This window comes from Corapipo altera, unplaced genomic scaffold (assembly GCF_003945725.1).
Source record: "Corapipo altera isolate COAL_440 unplaced genomic scaffold, ASM394572v1 2, whole genome shotgun sequence".
NCBI classification, from domain to species: Eukaryota; Metazoa; Chordata; class Aves; order Passeriformes; family Pipridae; genus Corapipo; species Corapipo altera.
In genome coordinates this window covers 13,335,132-13,356,086 of record NW_020884890.1, presented here as the reverse complement: position 1 = coordinate 13,356,086, position 20,955 = coordinate 13,335,132, and the positions used below count along the sequence as shown (strand labels likewise).

At 41.6% G+C, this 20,955-nt stretch overlaps 1 protein-coding gene across 1 annotated transcript in view; it reads left to right on the top strand.

The window, feature by feature from the left end:
* Nucleotides 1-20,955, top strand: part of LOC113947945 (gamma-aminobutyric acid receptor subunit rho-2) — a 38,195-nt gene that overhangs the window by 12,437 nt on the left and 4,803 nt on the right. Inside the window, exons 3-8 of the mRNA XM_027645109.1 lie at nt 4,673-4,740; nt 8,821-9,044; nt 13,121-13,203; nt 14,531-14,671; nt 14,916-15,068; nt 17,264-17,460. Coding sequence (XP_027500910.1) covers nt 4,673-4,740; nt 8,821-9,044; nt 13,121-13,203; nt 14,531-14,671; nt 14,916-15,068; nt 17,264-17,460 — 866 coding nt within the window. The remainder of the gene's footprint in view (nt 1-4,672; nt 4,741-8,820; nt 9,045-13,120; nt 13,204-14,530; nt 14,672-14,915; nt 15,069-17,263; nt 17,461-20,955) is intronic.

The following is a 20,955-nucleotide window of genomic DNA, read 5'->3' as shown; positions in this document are numbered from 1 at the left end:
ATGATGTATGTCTGTGAGTGGATTCCTGATATGGTTTGAAGCTGGCTCCCTGCCAAGTCAAACCATGACAATTCCAAATGTGAATTCATTTTCAGAAGGCAGTACCTTTACAGTGAGAAGCTGGAAGGATGCTCCACCATGTTATATGTAAAACCTATGCAGAAATTGTGGGGCTAGTGGATACTGTCCAAGAAAGGGAGAAAGCAGAAGCACTCCCATCAGCCTCGGTCTGTGCTTCAGGTCACTTAAATCCTCTCTTAACACACAAATATCTCCTTCAAAAGGGAAATCTCCTATTTTCCATTTTCAATTTTTATATTGTCACATTTGCTAATGACTGTGTGAGTGTCTTGAGCTTACCTGAAAGCTGCCACTGTTCTGTGTCTGAGGTGCAAGAGGAATGGTTTATTGGTGGGTTCATTTCTGTGTTGTAGGCAGAAGCCTGTGATTTTTATGAAGCTTTAAGAATTCACTGTTTGTTTTCTGGTTGTATCAGTCCTGCTGAATTAGGATTTGTGTTCTGCAAGATATTTCTGTGGACAGTGATGGGGGATAATAAATGTTGATATCTTTGCTGTTTCTGGAAGAAATGCTCTAGTTGAAGGTTATACAAGTTATCTCTAGACCTTGATCTATAAATACTTGTTTAATTTGAATAATTCCATGAATTTGGCTGATACTTTACAGAGACTATAAAGTATGAGCTGAAAAGCTTTGCTGGACTGCAGTCTTTGAGCAAAGTAGCACTGCTTCCTTTAGTCAACCAAATCCACAGCTTTCACATGGATCTGTTTAGCTGCCTGTGCAGCAGTGAACATCCTCAAGCTTTGAGATTTCTCCAGTGTTACGGTATTCAGGTCTTTTCCTGCTTATAATTCTCTAAGATGATCCTTTTATATTTCTTCTTTCTGAAGAAAAAGTGAATTTTGATAAAATGTTTTTTGTGACAAGGACAAGTTGGTTGATGAGGGCTTTTCTGCATTTAATGCTGTAATCTGTTACTTGTTCTGTCTACCAGTTCAGTGTGTTGTATACCATCTCAGCTATTCTTGTCCCCTCACATTCACACCCTCATCATCCTCTGCTTCCTCTCAGTAAAGAGGTTTTTTTCCTTTTTGTTCATCCCTAGTGAATTTGATAAGGAATTTGGCAAAGCATCTATAGCCTCAGTGGTTCAAGAGTTTGGTTGACCAAGGGACAGGATTGAAAAGGTAGCAATTCCTAATTGACTCCAAGGGTTAGTGAGAGCAAAGATCTCTTGACATTGTTGGTGACTGATCCACAGCCATTTAATTCAATGGTATGTGCTGTAGCCAAGATACCTTTAAGGAAACCCAGGGTTTGTTTCTGTGATTTAAAGAGAGCATTTCTAGACAGGACTTCGGTTGTGCTCATCACCTGAAGCAGGACTTGATGATCACTGTATTCCTGTCATTAGCTCACAGGTAGCAACATTTGGGCTGTCCCCACTGGCCCTTCATCCACCCTTCCCTGCTCAGCCCAACTTTTTGTCTAAGCCTCCTCCAAAGGGTCTAGGTGTCTCAATGTGCCCTCATTCCCATTTGTGTGCTCTCTTACTGCCTCAACCTCACGTGCTGAATGAGGAGCAGGGAGAAGGGAAAAACAGTGATTGCTCCTGCTGATTGTAGTAAGAGTTTTCCCAAGAAAGGCAGAGTAAATATTTCCACTGATAAGCTGGTTTTACAATTTCATCTTCATACTGTCTGTATTAAGATCTAAACATTTGAGTCCCGTGTTCAAATGATTTCTCCCTCTCTCTATTACAATCACTGTTTTATCATCCCTCAAATACATGATTAACTGCAGAAAAGAAATAAGGTGTCTGATGTACCAGACACCTAACACTGCCTTGGGCCTCTTCTCTCAAGGGCTTTCCAGACTATCTGGCTTAGCATGGAACACCCTTTATTTTGGGTTTAATAAAGCTTCATGGCAGCTCCAGACTGAACTGTAGATCTTGTCCTTGCAATGTCCTTGCTGGTTATTGAGCATTTGATGCAGGAACATGAACAAAGAAAAGAATATGAACATAGTCTTTTATCTTAAAGAGTGGATAGGGAAGGAATAGGAGAGCAGGACATATGCCAGCATGGCAGTGTTCTTATGTTTGTGGGTTTGGTTTTTAGTTTTTTGCTGTTTATTTGTTTGTTTTTAATCTGTGATTGTTGTTCAGACAGGCATAGAAATTGCAGCAGTAAACAGACTTTGGGTGGGTGTTGATTTCCTGAATCAAGACTAAATTCAGGATTCATACACAGAGAGTCTCTCTTGCAGTCTGGAAGCTGTGGGGGACTGCCCAGCTTGTGTTGGGCACACAGCCCCTTGGCACCAGGGGGCCGCAGTGGGAAGTACCACAGCCAACCACTGCCATCCTCTTCTGGCACAACCTGATTGCACTGTGAAGCCATCCTGGCAGAGACCATGTCTTCTCCATTAGCACCATGGCTACCATGACGTGGCTTTTTGGAAGCACTGTGGGCACTACTGCAGTGTCCCCAGCTGTATATGACAATAAGTAATATTAATTACTCATGCTTTCTCCAGTAAAAGACAGAGGCAATGCTGGGGGCATCCTTGTGCCTGCCCTGACATGGGCTGTGTTGGGCTGTGGAGTCCTTCTGAAGAGACTTTCTCTGAGCATTGAGGCTTGCTGTAACAGAGGCCCAAGCTAAGCGTCACAAACATGACCTCACTGAAGAGCTATTAGGTATTTAAAGGCGTTAAGCAAATAGGTAAGTATTTGAATTACTGCCCAAGCTCTTCTTGATGTATGACTCTTTTTCGCCATGTATGACTTTGATATGGTATCTGAACAAAAAAAGGCAAAAAAAGCAAAAAAATCTCAAAAAATTGACTACAAACAGATGCTTGTTGTCACCATACATAAAGTGCTTTTTGCTACCTTGTTTAAAAAACCAAAACAAAACATGTTTTACTGAGCAGAAGGGATGCCGTATAGAAATTCTTTCAGTTGCAAATTCTTGCTGGCAATTTTTTCAAAGTATAAAGTGCACAGCTGTGTGTCTGAATGTGACATGTTAAGTGTTTATGAGCATCTAGGAGTGCTGGATTAGCCAAGTTTCAGCTTCATTGCTGGGGAAGCAGTCACTTAAATTGGAATTGGTGGTTCTGAGGAGCCCCACAGGGCTTCCTTCAGGGTGCCTGTACGCAGCACAACCACTGATGGAGGGTGTGGGCACAACAGTCTGGAAGTGTGCACGCAGAAGGGGGACAGTGTCACCATCAGCATGCTCTACTGTAATTTGTTGAAGCTGGCTTATCAAAGCCGTGGCAAACCTGTACTGGGGCCAGTTGCAGCTTGTCTCATGGACATGATGACTAGCCTTTCCCTACTGAAGCTGAGTTGGTTCTGCTTTCTCCTCCATTTAGAGGCTGTATTCAAAAGCCCTGAAGATTTGTGAGAGTGTGTACAAGCTGCAGCAGGTACCGGAGCAGGACAGATGGCAGCTTGCAAAAGCACCCTGCTTTCTCAGAACACTATTTCTGCTCTCTTGTTAGGTTCATGGTGTATTCAGACCTTGGTTGTGGTCTCAAGGAAGATGCTACTCTAGCTAAATACAGGCATGCAGCCAGCCCTGCTATGTGTGGGTCTGAATCTACAAAGTGATTGTGGTGCCCCTTACATACCATCTGACTGCTAATCAGATTGAAAATCTGGGTGCTGAAAAACTTTGCAAATCTTCACAAATTGTCATGGAGGCCACTATGGTCCTTGGAAAATTCGTTTCTGTTGTGCAAGTCCCAGATGCCTGCAGAGCTTCTGTTTCCTTTGGCAGGGTCTGTCTCACTGACAGTGCCTAGGCTGGAGATAGGCTGGATCCGCTCATCAGTGTGAGCCCTGAGTGCCACACAGTGACAGCACAAGGTGGCAGTGGATCCACCTGGACTGTTCCTCAGCAATTCCTGTTAACCTGCCCTGGTGGACTGTGCTTGGTGTGCACGTCTCTGTAGGCACTCACCACAAGAAATGGGAAAAAGCTGCATGAGGGCACGCTGTGGTGATGAGTAACCTCAGCAGGTCCTGGTCATTAATGAGCAGCAGTCTACAGTGAAGTTTTGATACAAGGTTCCTAATAATAGAAGAGCGTGCATTTGTTATGGGACATTTTCTGCTTATTTACTCTTCGTGAATTCTTTGGTTGCTAATTTTGAAACTGCCATGGAAAACTAGTAACATCATCAGTGAGTCATATGAATGGTGATGGGCTCTTGAGAGATTAATATAGCTTGTCTTTTTTGGTAAAAAGTGAGAAACCTTCAAGAGAGTGTTCATTGCTTACCATTTCTTCATCTCAGCCCCTTCTTCTTGGGGTTAAATTTGTTCATAAAAGCCTAAAATTTAAGATGAGATGGCTCAGTTTTTAAAAATGTATGCGAATGTTTCATCCAAGCTCTGAATTAGCTGGACAGAGTGTCAACATTGCAGTATATGCCAAGGAGAAGATAATCAAAGTTTCAAAAGGGGCCTTACATGGTTATTCACTGACTCTTACCCCAGCCCCCTCATGAAGAGCCATTGACAGAAATTTGTAACATAAGTTCAGAAATGTTTTGCACTTTATAGTGCTAATTAAATGCAGATGATATGAAAGACCAGTTATCTGGATATCTAAATCTCCTTCTCTTTCAGGCCCTGCAATTCCTGTTGGGGTGGATGTGCAAGTTGAAAGCTTGGACAGTATTTCTGAAGTTGACATGGTACGTAATCCTCTTCGAAGCCTCAATTACTTCCAGTTATAAAATGTCTTTCCAACCTGAAACCCGTGGGCTTCAAATTATTGGTCAGATCAAAGTAATAGCAGCATCTGTGAAATTCAAAGAGGCTCATATTCAGAAGCAAAGACTTGATAAAACCAGGTGATCAAAGGCTTATCTCTGTATCTCCAGATAAAGATTAAAAGCATGAAGGAAAAAATGACCTTGAATGGGAGAATAATCAGCGCTATGAAAGATCTATCTTAATGAAAAATATAAACAGCTGTGTATGAAGGTTTGAAGGTATAAGGTGAAGTTCACATAAGCTGTGCTTACTGCAGGAGTTTTCTTCCTTAGGGAAACATTGAGTTCACGTGAATGTTCATATACATTTGGGGGGGAGTGTTGTCTATTTGGGGTTTTGTGTATTTTTTGGTTTAGTTTTGTGTTTTGTTTTGGGGGTTGGTTTTTTTTTGGTCGTTGTTGTTTTTGGTTTGTTCTCTTTTCTGCTGTAGGAAATGGAATAAAAACACTAGAAAGGAAAGTGCAAGGAGGAACATAGAGGAGAAGAGGAAGCTTCTTAGTTCCTTCCTCCTTCTGCCTTTTCCTCCCTGGTCTTGGGTATCTTCTCTGGTCTAGACAAAACACAAAGAGCTTTAGCTTGAGTGGTTTTTACGGTGGTGCAATTACATCTTCATCCCACTTTGGAGGGGTCGAAGTAGATGACTTTTAAAGGTCCCTTCCAACCCAAACTATTCTGTGTTCTAGGTTTAAACAAGGGAGCTTGGCTGCCTGGATATTGAAAGAGTGGGTTTGGGGGAATGAATGCAATGAGGTGTGTAGGAAGGAGGTGTCAGCATAGGAAATTGCCACCACAAGGAGAGTTGGGGCTCTAGTATATCAAGATAATGTCAGAGCAGCAAAGAGACCTAATTAGTAAATAATTCACAATGATTTCTATCAGGAGCATCTGATTTCAACAAAAGTGTTGCCTATCAGAAAGCTTTGAGGTCAGTTCTCTCCCTTGGCTGTTGATAGCTTCGTAGTCCTATTTTCCCAGTACATGACAAGCACTTTCTACAGCAGTTTCTGATGTGTATTTGGGGTGGAAGAATGGTCTCTCGGGTCAGTCTGAGTTACATTGGTTTGTTTCTCCAACAGACTGTCCTGGCATGGGTGTTTGCAGAGAGGAGAGCGGGCAGTAAGCTGTTAGCATGGCCAGGGGACCGGGGCTGCATCTGCTTGCAGCAGGGTGCCCTCCTTGGCTGCCACTTGCAGGCAGGGCAAGGCTGCAGGCAGGGCTTGTCTCAAACTGCTCTGAAGGGTTAGTGGCCCTGGAAATCAGGTACTGTCAGCTGGGCAGTCTTTACATGCTCACTGCTTGAGCAGGCACCTGATGCTCCAAAGAAGCACCAGACAGAAGCGTCAGGAGCCACAACCCATCATATCTGCAAGAGAGTGCATGTCAGTGAGAGCAGCCAGGAGATGTTTAAAGCACAAGGGTTTAAAATTGGTGCCTGTCTGGTCGGCATGGATGGGCTGCTGCTGTGTGCATTGACAGGGCACGCTCTTGGGGCTGACTGGAGCACGGCACAAACATGAAATGTGCTGTCAAAATCGAGGTACTTGCGTATGCTCATTTGATGTGCCTCTGGCAGGTACTATCCTTCTCTCAGTTTCTTGTAAAAACTTGTTTCCTAAGGGATTTTCCTACTTGTGAGTGCTGAAACAAACCCCTTTTCTTGCTTGTAAATAGCATGTGTGCTGGTCAGAAAGGAACAAGCTGTCAACTAACTGCCTCATTTGACTCATGCCATGAAAAACTTCCTTTATTTAGATTTTATACTTAGCTGTCACTTTGGTGTTGTGTTTGCAGCATTTGGTGTGGTATGTGTTGACCATTGGAGAGAGAGGAGAGTTGACCATTGTGTTGCCCTGTTTGGAGAGAGAAAGGGGGTGAGGATGAAAGAGAAGAAGCTCCTGCCTGGTAGGACACGGAAAGGGGTGACCTGGAATGTGGTGTGCCCCTTCCCATGTTGTCCCTACAGGCAGCCTCTTACACCTCCTCTATGGAGGCTGTAAGCCTTGCTGTGGTCGATGCCACGTTGTTCCCTGTTCTCCTGTGCTCTGATGATGGAGCTGCCCAGAGGCATTTTGCAGCCGCAACTTCCAGCTGCCTGGTCGTCCTGGTTTTGGCTGGGATAGAGCTAATTTTCTTCTTAGTAGCTGGTACAGTGCTGTGTTTTGGATTTAGTATGAGAATAATACTGATAACACAGTGTTTTGGTTGTGGCTAAGTAGTGCTTACCCTAAGTCAAGGACTTTTCTGTGTCTCATGCTCTGCCAGTGAGGAGGAACATGGAAAGACAGGAAGGGACATGGCCAGGACAGCTGACCTGAACTGGCCAAAGAGATATTCCATACCAAAAAAGATCATGCTCAGTATACAAATTGGCAGGAGTTGGCTGGGAGGGCTGATTGCTGCTGGGGGACAGGCTGGGAATTGGTCAGTAACTGTATTGTGTATCACTTGTGTTTTCTGGAGTTTTGTCCCTCTCTCTTTTTATGACCCTTTTCATTAATCTTACTATTATTGTTTACTTTATTTCAATTATTAAACTGTTCTTATCTCAACCCAACTTTTTCTGATTCTCTTCCCCATCCCATTGGCCAGGGACTGGGGGAAGGAGGAGTGAGCAAGTGTCCGTGTGGTACCTAGATGCTTGCTGGGGTTAAACTACAGCAATGGTCCTCCTCACCTGGAGCCCCATGTCCCTCCATCTCATGTCATGGCCAAGGGAATGGTGACCCTGAATATCCAGGCTCTTTTTTACCCCTTTTTTGACTTCTGCTGTAACTTACACTGACTCCTAAGAAAGCAACAGTTGTGCCTCTTCCTTTATTTCCTTTTTCCCAGCTCTAGTCAAGCTGATGAGCTTGATGTCCCTCCCCTGAGGGTGACTTGTCCAGTCAGGTTGCAACCTAAGCCTGTCAGTAGCAGCAATTGCTGGAAGTATTTCTTTGTGACTATAGTTGTAAGGAGAAGGTGGCCAGTGTCCAGTAGGGAACATAAACTGGCAGCATCCCTGGGAGGAGGGGCAGTGGAACCTGGGACCAGCCTAAGGTGGGGACCTGCAGGTGGATGAGGAGAAGTGTCTCCCTGGCAGGTCTCTGCCACGGCCAGAGAGAGAGGTGTCTGGCCAACTCTGTCCCATACAGGGCAGCAAGATGAGGACTGGCACTAGAGCCTTCTTTGCCAAACTAATGAAAAACCTATCGGCAATGCAAGGCTATTACCAGACAGCCCTTTGAAGTAGAGAGTCAGGGGAGATTGCTTGTTACTGTTTTTCACCAAACTGATTGTTTGGTTTTGTTTTTAGAAAGTGGTTGCTGCGCCATTAGGAAGAGGTCCTGGCCTGTGTTGTTGCCTCTTCAGGCTTGGCAGCTCCCATAACCCCTCATTTAATTGTGAATATAAAGAAAAGAAGTGTATTTGATCTCAGAATGAGAGAGTAGATTCAGCTCCGAAAGCAACAGCTGCCAGGTTGGGATCAACAAACAGATGTTTTCCTTTATGTGACTGAAGCTCCTGCCCCCTCAACAAGCTTAAAAAGGGAACTTTATTTATACGCTTTTATGGTAGTCACTTGGTTGCTGTTTGCAAAAATTTAGTTCTTTTGGGTATAAATTACTTAATGTTTAGCCTCATCATTAAGCTAACTTTCACAATTTTTCCTCTAGATCATGCTATTGATACCATAGTCCTGCAAGATAATTTTACCAGGATTGAAGAATTGTTTCCATGGGGCATTGCTTCTCTTGGGGCATATTTATATCCCTTTTATGACTGAACATTACTGGGTACTGTAATACATTCATTGGTTGTTTATGCTTTGTCTTGGCTGAAATTATTTTTTCAGAAAAATCTATTCACACAGACCATTGGCCTAGGAAAGAATCGTGAGTTTGAGAGTGGAGAGACTTAATCTACCTGGTAGGAGTGAGTTTTCTTTCTGGTGTGTCCCAGTTGTAGAGTGCAGCACTGACAGACCTCTCTCTGGTTCTCTTCATTTTTTTGTGAAGGATTTCACTATGACCTTATACTTAAGGCACTACTGGAAGGATGAGCGTCTCTCCTTTCCCAGCACCAACAACAAGAGCATGACCTTTGATGGCAGGCTGGTGAAGAAGATCTGGGTCCCTGATGTCTTCTTTGTGCATTCCAAGAGGTCCTTCATTCATGATACCACCACAGACAACATCATGCTGCGAGTGTTCCCTGATGGTCATGTTCTCTACAGCATGAGGTAACAGTGCAGCCCTGCTGCTCCCGAGCATCCCCCGGGGCTTTGCTGTCAATTTTGCTCTTGGCTTGACTTTGGTGATCACTAGGACTGCTACTGCCAATCCTGCTACTCACACTGCAGATGTAGAGCCCTGTTTCCAGAAAGTGCAGTGCAAAATGCTTTGAAGGAAACTGAAAGAACCCATGCTTTGGGGACTAACAGGATAACCTCCTCCCCAGGGGAAGCATGCCCTCAACTCTTTGCAGTCAGTGGAGGGCTTAGTCAAGCAGGAATGTTCATCCCAGGGTCAGTCTGTGATTAAACTGGAAGCTGCTGATACACCAGATGGTGACCTCTATAATTATCCTATTTTTCTTCCTGTTTGTCTAGAAATGTTTTTTTGTTGTTGTGGTGGTATTTTTGTGTTGATGTAAAGGTTTAAATTTATTGATGCTGAAATGGCAGTATTAAAGGCAGTCAGGTTTTCTAGTAGATTTGTTGGCTGGAAGAATCCTGAGGCACGTCTGTCATGACCTGGAGGGTTACCCATCCTGTGGGTCTACGCAGATCGTGAGAGTGGGTTTGCAGAATTCTGTAATACACAAGGACATGGAGGCTTAATCCTCTAAACTTCTCTACCTTATTACAGATTACCAAAAATACCACAAAAATCACCACTACCAAGTAAACTACCACAAGATCACCACTACCTATGATTAATAAAGTGAATATTAATATACATATCAAGCTATTTCAAATTACTGTCAGCAATCAGTAATTTAGTGTCCATAAATCATGTGGCAACAGCCAATAACAGACATAACTAACTAGGTGTATACTTTTATGGTTACTTATTATTAGTGGAGCAACTCTTCAACAGTATACCAGCAGGTACATTTAGGAGAGACTGCTTGTATGAATGCAGAATACTGATATCAAGTGATTCCATCATCAGATGAACCAAATCGTCCTATGAATGAAGGACAAACTGAAACAGCCTCCAAAGTGGGCCCAGAGGGATCCAGTGAGACAACAGACAGAGTGGCACTTCAGAGATACTCTGAGTCATAGGGTCTGGAGTCAGCCAGCCACTCCCAGTGAGAGTCCAAGAGCAGGTAGAAAGTTCATACAGTGAATTCAACCTGTTTAGGAATGGAAAAGTACATGCAGCGTGGAAAGTTATCAGAGAATAAGGCTTCATTTTGGGTAAAAGTCATGTCCTTCTTATATCCAGAGGTATAAGACAGTGTAGGACACTATCACTTTGAGCAGCCAATAGGAGCTGGTAATTTCTATTTTTCACCTGTGATGACTAATAGATAATGATGTTTTCTGTTCTTTCAGAAAAATTTTTATTTTCCAGACAATAAATTGCCTTTTAAATCCCTTTCTTTTTGCAGTTGTTGATGGTATTCCAGGATGCCTCCAGTTTCTAGGTACCCTGTCTGCAGTTCAAAGAGGCCAGCTGTGCTTCTCAAGGATGTGTCTTGCTGCCAGGCTGGCAGGCCTTTCTCTGTCAATATTTTTCAGAAGGCAGTTTTTCTGCTCAGTAGTTTCCCCATCTAACCAGGCCACCTTTACGGCTGCTCACATCACCATCCCAGCAGATTTCATTTACTTCAGAAGAAGGCAAAAAGAAAAGTGGAGAATAATACACTTCCAGAGGAGAAAAGCTGAAGAGCCCAAACAAAAGGATATTTCCCCAGGGCAGAAAACCTACTCTCAGTGTACAGAGACCTTGGAACGTTTTGTAGCGAAGGATTTCTGTTCTAGGATCTTTCTGGAACTTACTCACTTCAGATATGGCAAAATGATTCTCAAAAACTAGGAAAGGTTTTCTATAAAGTTTTATTCAGGGCACTCTTTCTCTTTGAAGAATAAGCATAGTGGGCAATATTGTCCCACGTAGGACAATATTGTCCCAAGTAAGACAATATCCCACAGAACTAGGGGGTTCTAAACTTCACTCTAAAGCAAAGTTTCATAGTCCAAATACAGTTCTACTGAATTTATTTTAAAAGCCCTGGACAAATTTGTAAAATCACAAAGAAATATACGTATGTGTGTAAGAAAGAAATGCATCGTATGGCTACTTCATTTTGCCTGATTTAATGATGAAAGTCCCAACTTGATCAAACACTTAAGAACACTTTCCCTGTTATGAACCCATTTAATAAACCCATTTATTGCATGGGAGGTCTGATTAGCCACACCTAAACTAAGCACCTAAAGACACTGTGTATTTTTTTGGAACTGGGTGAGGATGAAGGTGCCATATAGCTGGAGAGACAAGAAGCAGAAAGAAAAATAAAGAATGAGGTTAGATGAAAGCTTGGGTCAGTACTGAGGGGAGAAGAGCAGCAGGAGGGTAGGGACCTTCCTGACAGCTGTTGCTCTGTGTAACTGAGTATCTGTTTCCATTGCTCACACCCCGCAGTTCTTACCTTCTAAAGCCAGGAGCAATCCACTTATTAGCAGTGCTCAACAACCAGAATGAATGAACTAGTATTTTTAATGGCAAACATTGGTTCTGTTCAGGTCTGCTCATTTGCACACTCGCAGAGTATTTACTTTCAAAATTTTCTGTGATCTGTCAAGGAGGTGATGTGAATTTTTAATGTTATCCACAAGAGAGAAGACTGTGAGTTAACCACAGCTGACTGCACAAGAATTAAATGGATAATTTGAAACATAAAACAAAGAAGAATGAGAATCTTCATGGCATTTGGGCCTGGTAGTGTTTAGGACACTCAGAATGAGATCTGGCTGACAAAACATGGGTGTCTGGTCATGCTGGAAATGCCCTCAGATGTCTTGAGATATCTGCAAGGGGTTGATACTGGGCTGAGACACATTTCATTCCTCATTTCGGCCTTGGGCTTTCATGGGCAGCTAAACACTGCACTCTAATGTTACTGATGAGCTGATTTTCTGTGCTGTCACTGGCTAATGAATTGTTATTGACTACAGATTGTGCCATAGTTCAGGTGATGCTGAGGAAAGAAAATAACAGAAAGAAAGAAAATTATGAGACTGAGTTATACAATGCTTAAATGCTACACACAATTAGGGGAGGTAATTGCCTCAATACACCTTCTGGAGCATATCCCTAAAAACATGCTTTAAATTTTGCACATAAGGCAAAAATTTGCTCTAGTTTTATGGTCAAAATGAACAGTGTGAGCTTTTCAGGGGTAATGAGTGTGTAGATCTGTGTAGGATTTGCATCTCAATCCCTGCAACAGAAGAAAAGTTCTTTATCAACGTCTGCAACAAATCTAGGAAATGGTCACAGCTAACGTAAGTTGGCTTCTGAAACGATGAGTCACAGCTGATTTGAGCCTACTAAATTGAGAGCTCCACTGCAAATCCGTCTGCAAGAGAAAGTTCACTGACCCACTGGAAAATTTCTTATGTAACAATGTGCACAACTGGACTAATTTAAAAACTGGAGCTGTGATTGCTGCAGCTCTTTAGCTTAGACTCAAACTTAACAGAGGCAAATCTCACTTCTTGAAAATAAGCTGCATCCATTTTACGTCCCCTGCCCCAGAAATACACCCCTCAGATTAAAATAATTTTATTGAGAACAGAAAAAAACCTGCTTTTTCTTTAAAAATATATGTACTGGAGCAATCCTGTGGCTTGCAATAAGGATGGTCATGTTCCTCAGACTTGGATCATTCTTGGGGTGACTATGGAGGGAACTGAGTAATGGTGAAAATGAGGAAACCTTAATTGAGCTGTACATAAGAGAAATTTCAAACGCAAATGGTGAAGTTATTTTATGTTGTTGCTTTGTAGGGAAATACTTGGCTATAAAGTACAGTGGACTGACTGTACTGACATTAGTATAACTGTAATGTTCAAGATAGTGCTTTAGTTCCTTGGTAGGTATTGAAATTACATCTTCCTTTGGAGTTTCTGTGTATAATCCATGTTGTTTGAACTTGGATAACTGGTAATTTTCCTGGGGATTTTATGCTAACGTCATGCATAATTTCTGGCTTTAAAGCTGCAGAATAATTATCTGCAATAACATTCTACTTGATTGCTCCTCATAGAAACCAACTTTTTTTCTGATTTTCAACTTCTAGGGTCACAGTGACAGCAATGTGCAACATGGACTTCAGCTGCTTCCCCCTGGACTCTCAGACATGTTCTCTGGAGCTGGAAAGCTGTATGTTGTATCTGTGTTTCTCGCTAGACGTACTTCATGGCTGGCTGCACAAGCGTTGCACTGGACACATTTCAGAATACTTTTTATTTCAGGGCCTGAAAAGATAGTTCACCAGAGTCACTAAGAGACTTTCTATTGACTCAACAGTGTTGTATGTCTAGTCCTTATGCTGCTAGACAGGGGAATTTGCAAGGAAAACATCCTATGACATAATCCTGATCCTGCAAACACTGTGACCTGGGCTAAGCTTCTTTGGGAAGGATTTGTTCTGTGGAGAACTTCATGTGAACAGTAAAATTTTCGTGGCTGTTCTGTGAACTTTCTCCAGTGTAGACTAACATCTAGTTGTTTTGAGGTCCTCCCAGCTGTTTAACTGAAACATTCCTCTACAAACAGCAAAATCACAGGGTAATTGACATTGATGTTGAGATCAGCTGCTCCTTGAGTTCAGCTGCTCCCTGTTGAGAGCAGGGAGATCTTTATAGTGGGTTGCTCAGGGCTGTGTCCAGTTGAGTTTTGAACAAGGTAAAGCAGGCTCCACAACTCTTCTGTGCAACTTGTTCAAATATTTGACAGCTCTCATCCTGAAAAATTTACTTTTACCTGCTTGGAAACAACTCTTTGCTGTGACTTGTATCCCTTGCCTCTTGTCCTTTCATTTTTTATCTTGTTGAAGAGTCTGAGAAAAGCCTACTGCCATCTTCTCTATGACCCTCAACAGGGCAGCATTTGGACCCCAGCACAGACTGCTCTTCTTCCGGCTGAATGAACCCTGTTCCTGCAGCCTCTTATGCTGTGTGCTCCAGCCCCTGACCATCTTGATAACCCATTTCTCATTCCTCATTCCTGATACCTAGTGTGATAACAAATTCTGTTTTTCATATACACTTTTAAAATATTTCTAGACTTTTGCTTCAGATCCTATCCTTTTTGCTTTTATCGTTATTAGATAGTTTGGGTGTTTGTGTTTGAGGTGTCTGCGTTTCCTCCTTCCTCTGAATTCAGGTGTGTTACCCATGATTATTTCCTGATCTATTCTTATCAGTTAGCAATATCTTGTCAATTAATTTTGATCTGTGATGTTCAGAAGAGTGCCATTCTAGCTGTCATTCCATCGGTGTAGAGTAAAAAGAGGATGTGTTTCCTTGAATCAGGATGACCTAAATTTTTATTTTTGTCATGATATATTATATCATGCGATCTTTTTAACTCAGTGCTGTTAGCAAAGTTATTTGTGGCATTACTTCATGCCAAAGACTGCATCTGTTAGCTTTTGTCAAACCTCCAAGCTAAAGTCACTTCACATCATGTTTCTTCTTTCCCTAAGATGCTTACACTGATGAAGATCTGATGCTGTACTGGAAAAATGGGAATGAATCTCTGAAAACTGATGAAAAGATTTCTTTGTCTCAGTTTTTGATACAAAAATTCCACACTACATCAAGACTGGCTTTCTACAGTAGCACGGGTATTGATCTTTTCTGATTTAATACTACTGCTAAAACTAATGCTGTATTAACTGCCTGTGAGAGGGCTCTTGGGATTATGTTGCTGAAATGTAGTCTCCACGGTCTGGACAATACATGTTTTGTAAGCTCAGTTTCTTTTTTTCACTACTCTTTAAAATTAAAATAGCAAAAGAAAGATTTTAGCTCTCTGTGCCTACTTTCAAGGCTCTTTCCACTGATTCTGGGTTTCCTTCTCTCTCAAAGGTTGGTACAATCGACTCTACATTAACTTCACTTTACGTCGACACATCTTCTTCTTCTTGCTCCAAACTTACTTCCCTGCTACCCTCATGGTCATGTTGTCCTGGGTGTCGTTCTGGATTGATCACCGAGCAGTTCCTGCCAGAGTCTCTTTGGGTGAGAACAATTGCAAAAAGCCATGACTGTATGAAAATCTTTGAACGTGAAAATTTTGGCAGGACTGGGCAATCAAATGTTGGTTTTACCTGATGATTAATGTAATGTAAAACTTGCAGTTTGTCTTAAGTCCTTCCTCATTAAGCAGTCTTCCTGGCCTGCACTTTGCTCAGGACAGAAAGGGCTATGGTCTTAAAACTATAGTTGAGCAGAGAAGTTTCAGTATTTAAGAGTTGATGAACTGAGAGTTGTCCCCCTGTTGCCCCCACCTTCAGTTCTAAGACACATGTTCCCGTTGGTGACAGTAGAGTTTCACAGGAGTTCAGGCACCTATAGGGCTTTAAAGGCTTCTGTTACAATTTTCATGAGTGCCTTTCAAGAGTAGGATCCTGCCATGTCCCAGCTGCCACAGTGAATATCCCAGCCCAGCTATGTGTCTTCCCAACCAGCCAAAACCGATGCTGTGGCCAGTGGTTTTCTCCAGACTGTCTGGAGGGTGGCAATGTGGCACATCTTAACAAAGTTGGGAAAGAAAGGCAGCAGCAAGGGGTCTAGCCCTATCAGCACCTGTGTACTTTGGTATCACAGAATTATGAAATCATAGAATGGTTTGGATTTGAAGGGATCTTAAAGATACATAATCCCAACCACCCTACCATGGGCAGGATCACCTTCAAGTAGACAAGGTTGCTCAAAGCCACATCCAACCTGGCCTTCAAACATGTTGTTCCATCTGGTGTGCCCCTGGGGAAACTCAGGCATCTCAGTAACTCCAGGCCTCAGACAGCAGCAGGGCAGTGAAAGGAACACAGCTTTCCTCTCTCACCTACAGTGCTGAGGATGAGAGGCCACTAACCCTGAGGTGAGGCAGATGTTGGGTTTCTCCTTTCCCAAGGGTGTCCTGCACTGAGAACCCAATGTGTCTGAGGTAGTGAGGTCTCATTTGAAGGAGTGGAAAAGCAAAGAAGAAGCTGTTTGAAATCCTGCACACACCAATCTGCCTCTCTAGATATCTAAAACCCAACAGTCAGAGCTTTGTCTGTGTCAGGACTGGAGGAAATTCTTTCAGCTGAACATAAAAAAGAGCTGATTTGTTTATCACTCCCTGCATAGGTTAAAGGAAGGCAAAAATATAATAGGAAAACTTTCTGAATATTAATATGTAAGGCTTCCAATACTGAAAGCATAAACACACTACTCCAGCTCATAAGTTCATTTCACTGCTATGCACTAGAGCAGACAGATGAGAAGAGGGAGCTGGAAGTCTGCTCCACTGAAAGAAATGTGTTTGATTTCAATTTTTTTAAAAAAATTGTATCCTGATAAAAAGTGAACAACATTAGCTATGTTCACAGCAGTCACTGTTTTGAAATGGCTGAGGTAGCTATGAATGCTTTTTGACTCTGTTTACTCTGTTTAAGTGGCTTTGGGAATGTGTCAATATTCTTCTCGCCATGACAACCCTAAGGATATATTATTTTGCAGGATTATATGTATACCTGTCTAAATATATATACACATAAACATGTGTGAAGATATATACATACTCACACATATATAAACACATATATTTAATTATAAACACATACACATGCACACATTTATCTATATAATACCATGGTGGTTGTTCAAAATGTTTTGATTTCCACAGCTTTAACTGTAGACAAATATTTCTAGAGGTAAAAGCATAACACTTTTCTTCTGCATGGCTTCATGCAAAATATTTTATCCTTATTGCCTGTCCCTTTTAAGATCAGTGATTTAGATCAAGTCCTCTTTAGCTGTGACCAAAAGTCAATACTAATTTTCTTCCTGGCAGTACTTGTAACCCAGAATGGTACAACTGGGAAACAGAGGTCCCTGTCACCCACTGGTCTTAGCAGACCTGACCTTAGGGTTAAGTGTGTTAAAAATGTGTTTTAACAGCACTGTCTCATAAACCCTGGAGGTTAAGGAGAGAGTTAAATACTGTTCCTAGAGAAATCATTGCTCCTCAAAACTCAACCTATCATGAGCACAGAAGTGAAGGCAGTGGAACAGTTCTGCATTGACAAAAGAGATACGTAACACATTTATTTGATATTGAATATATTTTAGATCATCATGTAAACAATACTTTCTGGTTTTTTTCTAGAGACAAAAAGCTTTATATACTGTATTGGTCAATAACATTTATTTCTCTTGGTTCTGTCCAGGGATAACCACTGTGCTGACCATGTCCACGATCATCACTGGGGTGAATGCTTCCATGCCTCGTGTTTCCTACATCAAAGCAGTGGACATTTACCTGTGGGTCAGTTTTGTGTTTGTCTTCCTCTCGGTGTTGGAATATGCAGCTGTGAATTACCTGACGACGGTGCAAGAGCGGAAGGAGAGGAAACTCCAGAAGAGGGTGAGAAAAACTTCTTTTCATCCATTTATTCCTTTTTTCCCTTGTGGCTGATCTGGTCTTTATATTGACTGATTTGTGTCTGTAAATGGGAAAACACCGACAACCATTTTTGTAATTGGGTCTGTTTAGAGTGCTCCACCTCAGGCTGAATTGCTAACCCCAGAAAAACAGGGTCTTCATATAAACATCAGAGAAGAGGAGAATGTGACATGAACTGGGAAAGACTGCAACCTGGAGTGGTGTTATAGGCAAGAGGGGAAAGTATAATATCTGATACTTCACTGGAGCTGCCACAATTCCTGTATTTTTAAGCTAAAACTTTTATTTGCAGCAAATTTATTTCTTCCCTCTATAGACAGCTTTGCTCTGGAAATTGGGTTCAATGGATCTAATAGTAGAGGTGTTCTCCATTACCAAGCACAAACAACAGTCAGCCAAGTTTATGCTTGTACTTCTTAATGTCCTATGAAAGGTCTCATCCTGCATCCCTGGAGTTTTCCAAGACCTGACTAGATACAGTCCTGAGCAGCCTGGCCCTGCTGTGAGCAGGACATAAGATTAGAGACACCCTGAAATCCTTTCCAACCTGAATGATCTCATAGACCTGTAAGCCCTTTTTCTTTGTAGTTAAGCAAAACACCATCAGCTTTTCAATACTAAGGCTTGGGACCACATTTCTTTCAGTCCCCATACACCCAGGACATCACCATGTTTTGCAGCTTCTTTCTTCCCAGGAGGGACTCTCCACACTATTTCACAGGTAACATTGGTCACCTGCTGCCTTTGATTTCTGGATAAATTTGTATCAGCCTTTTGGAAATGCCAATGCTGATATCATCTTTCATATGATTTGAGCATGACATTTCCCTCTCTGTACTACTCTGTTGGTTTTGCATGTCCTTCTCTTCTCCTTTCTCTTCTTCCTATGACTGCCTTGAGTACAGCATAGACCACCTAACAGCCCAGCACCTTTCCTAGCTGACACCTCATAAAAGGTGTAATTAGATATATTTAAAAAAGCAATAGGAATAAACTTAACAGACTTCTGTGACTGAATTTTTGCCTCTCTCCAAAGCCTTCTCAACAACAGTATGACTCTGGAATGCTACTTGAACAGGTCCTGAGTAACTTAATCGCTCTATCCTCCATCCTAGGGCCCACCTGGGGCCCAGCACTTCTCTGTAACATAAGATAGAGATGCTCAGTGCAAGCACAGTAAGTGTGTCTGACTTGCTGCACATGAGGCATTTTAACCAGCTCTGCTCAGACATCCCATGTCCAAAGAAGACATCGTCTTACACTTCATGTGGAGAAACAAAAAACATCCTTGCTAGGTTTGACTTGCCTAGAATAAACCTGTAGTTTTAAAGATGAAAACCCTTCTCCTTTGTCTTTCTCTGTACTAGAGGAATAAAATGCACTTGAGACGGTTTACTACTGTCTGCTAAATTTTCAGGAATGTTTTTCCACATCCAGCTTGTTATTTATGTCATAAATCTGCCCTGTGTTGAGTCTTGTATGTTGAATTCCATGTTCAGCAAATGCCTTTTTACTGCACTAGGGAAAATATTCTATCCAGTCTTCAACATGTGACAATATTAATTCTCAGTGGTGGAAACAGGAACAGAGATAATGAACAGCATAATTATTTGAGAAGATTGTGGCAAAATGTAGGTGAGTGCTCTTGAAGAAGCAGAAGGGACATTTCTCACTGTAAGTTTAAATATTGTCAGCCAATGCTGCTCCTCTATGAAAGACTAAAAAAATCCTAATATGAATATATTAGACTGCCCAAAGAAGAGCTCTGTTATGTCTGCATTAAGAAATCAAATATGCCTGGGACAAAGGCATGAAATATCTAAAACTTAACCTTCTTTCCCTCAGGATCAGAGGAGTTGGTGTGAAATGGCTGTGGCACTTGATCCATGGTCCCATGCTTATTCTCAAGGCATATGTGGGAACTTTTCAGTGCTTTTTGGTCTGGATAAAATTTAGGCTAGAGACATTTCTGACTCTCTGACAGTGTTGTCAGCTGAGTTCCTATGCCCAAGGAGGCTCTTTGGCAGTCTTTGAATTGTTATTGTAGGCATAGTCTACATAGGGTGAAATTATTTAGCGTACCTCTGCATCCACATGCCTATTTGAGGATGAGTGTAAATTTACATTCTGTGAAGGTGGGTTTCTAGCATGTTAGGGTCTCTTGTCCACAGAGGTGGCTGTCATCAAAAGTACATGAAGCCATGGCACATTTAATTTGACCTGGGGGCTGAGAGCAAATCTGCAGAATTTCTTTCTCTGCCGAGTTCTGCACCAATTAGCTTATTGCCATTAACTGCTTTCCCTCACACACACACTGTCTCCTGGACCTGTCATCAGTTGTTGTTTTATTGTGATTTTGGTTTTTTTTCTGAAGTGTACCTACTTAGAATAAAATATTTCTTAAAACCCAACTAATGTTCAGTTGTACCCATGGAGTGTTCAAAAAAAGTAAAGTAAGTGGGGTACTAACTTGTCATGTTTTTCTGAACGTAATCTTCTGATATCAAATCTTTCGGTTATGACAACAACACAGAAAGCAATCCTTAGGTTGAGTTTAAGGTTTCAGTAAGCAATGTGATCTGTTGGTTAAATAATTTGAAGAAAAAACATTGGCCGCAGAGTTTTTCAGTGGCATCCTGAATATTCCATATTGATAAATATATACATATTTATATCTTCTGATATATAAATTTCTACATATATATATTTAATTATTTTAGCTGAACACATCCTTGAAAACAAGTCTTTGGAAAAACCATAGATCAAAGTTGGTGGAGGAGGGAATTGGGTGCAAAGTATTATTGGGTAAAGAAATTGGTCTATGGGGAATCAGAGGCAGGATCTCCTAGCAGAAAGGTTTGGGAGTCCATTTGCATTGCATACAAATACATCATCCATATTGCTGGAACAGAAAAACTTCAGATTTTGAATAGTAGAAGATGGCATTTGCCATTCAAAATTCTACCTGCAGTCTAAAAAACTTGTGGGATGTATGCTGCTAAAGTCAACGAATGTTTTGACATTGACTTCAACAGAGTGGGGATTTTACATTACGCTTTTAGCAGGTCATCTCCTTGGTTTAAAATCAGATTTACAAAGAAAAAGTGTATCTGTGAAACCAGAACTCGGGCCTTTTTTTTCATAAATTGTACTGGATAAGCCATTTCTACAGATGAAACTGCATCTTGTCCTTGAATATTTATAAACATCAGGACTGAAAAATAGGGAATCTCAAGACAGGAAGGCTGAAAAAGAGATAGCTAAGAAAACTTTTTGTTTTGATTAAATGTCTACTAAGCATATTTTTTTATCTTTTCTGAATCTGCTTATCCAAGCAGCGGAGCTAAACCCTATTTCTTACTTCTGGAACAGAAGCAAAAACCCAAAGTGACTTTTTTGTTCAATGAGGCAAGAACATCTCAACTAAAATTTCAAGCTCAACTGTTTACAAACTGT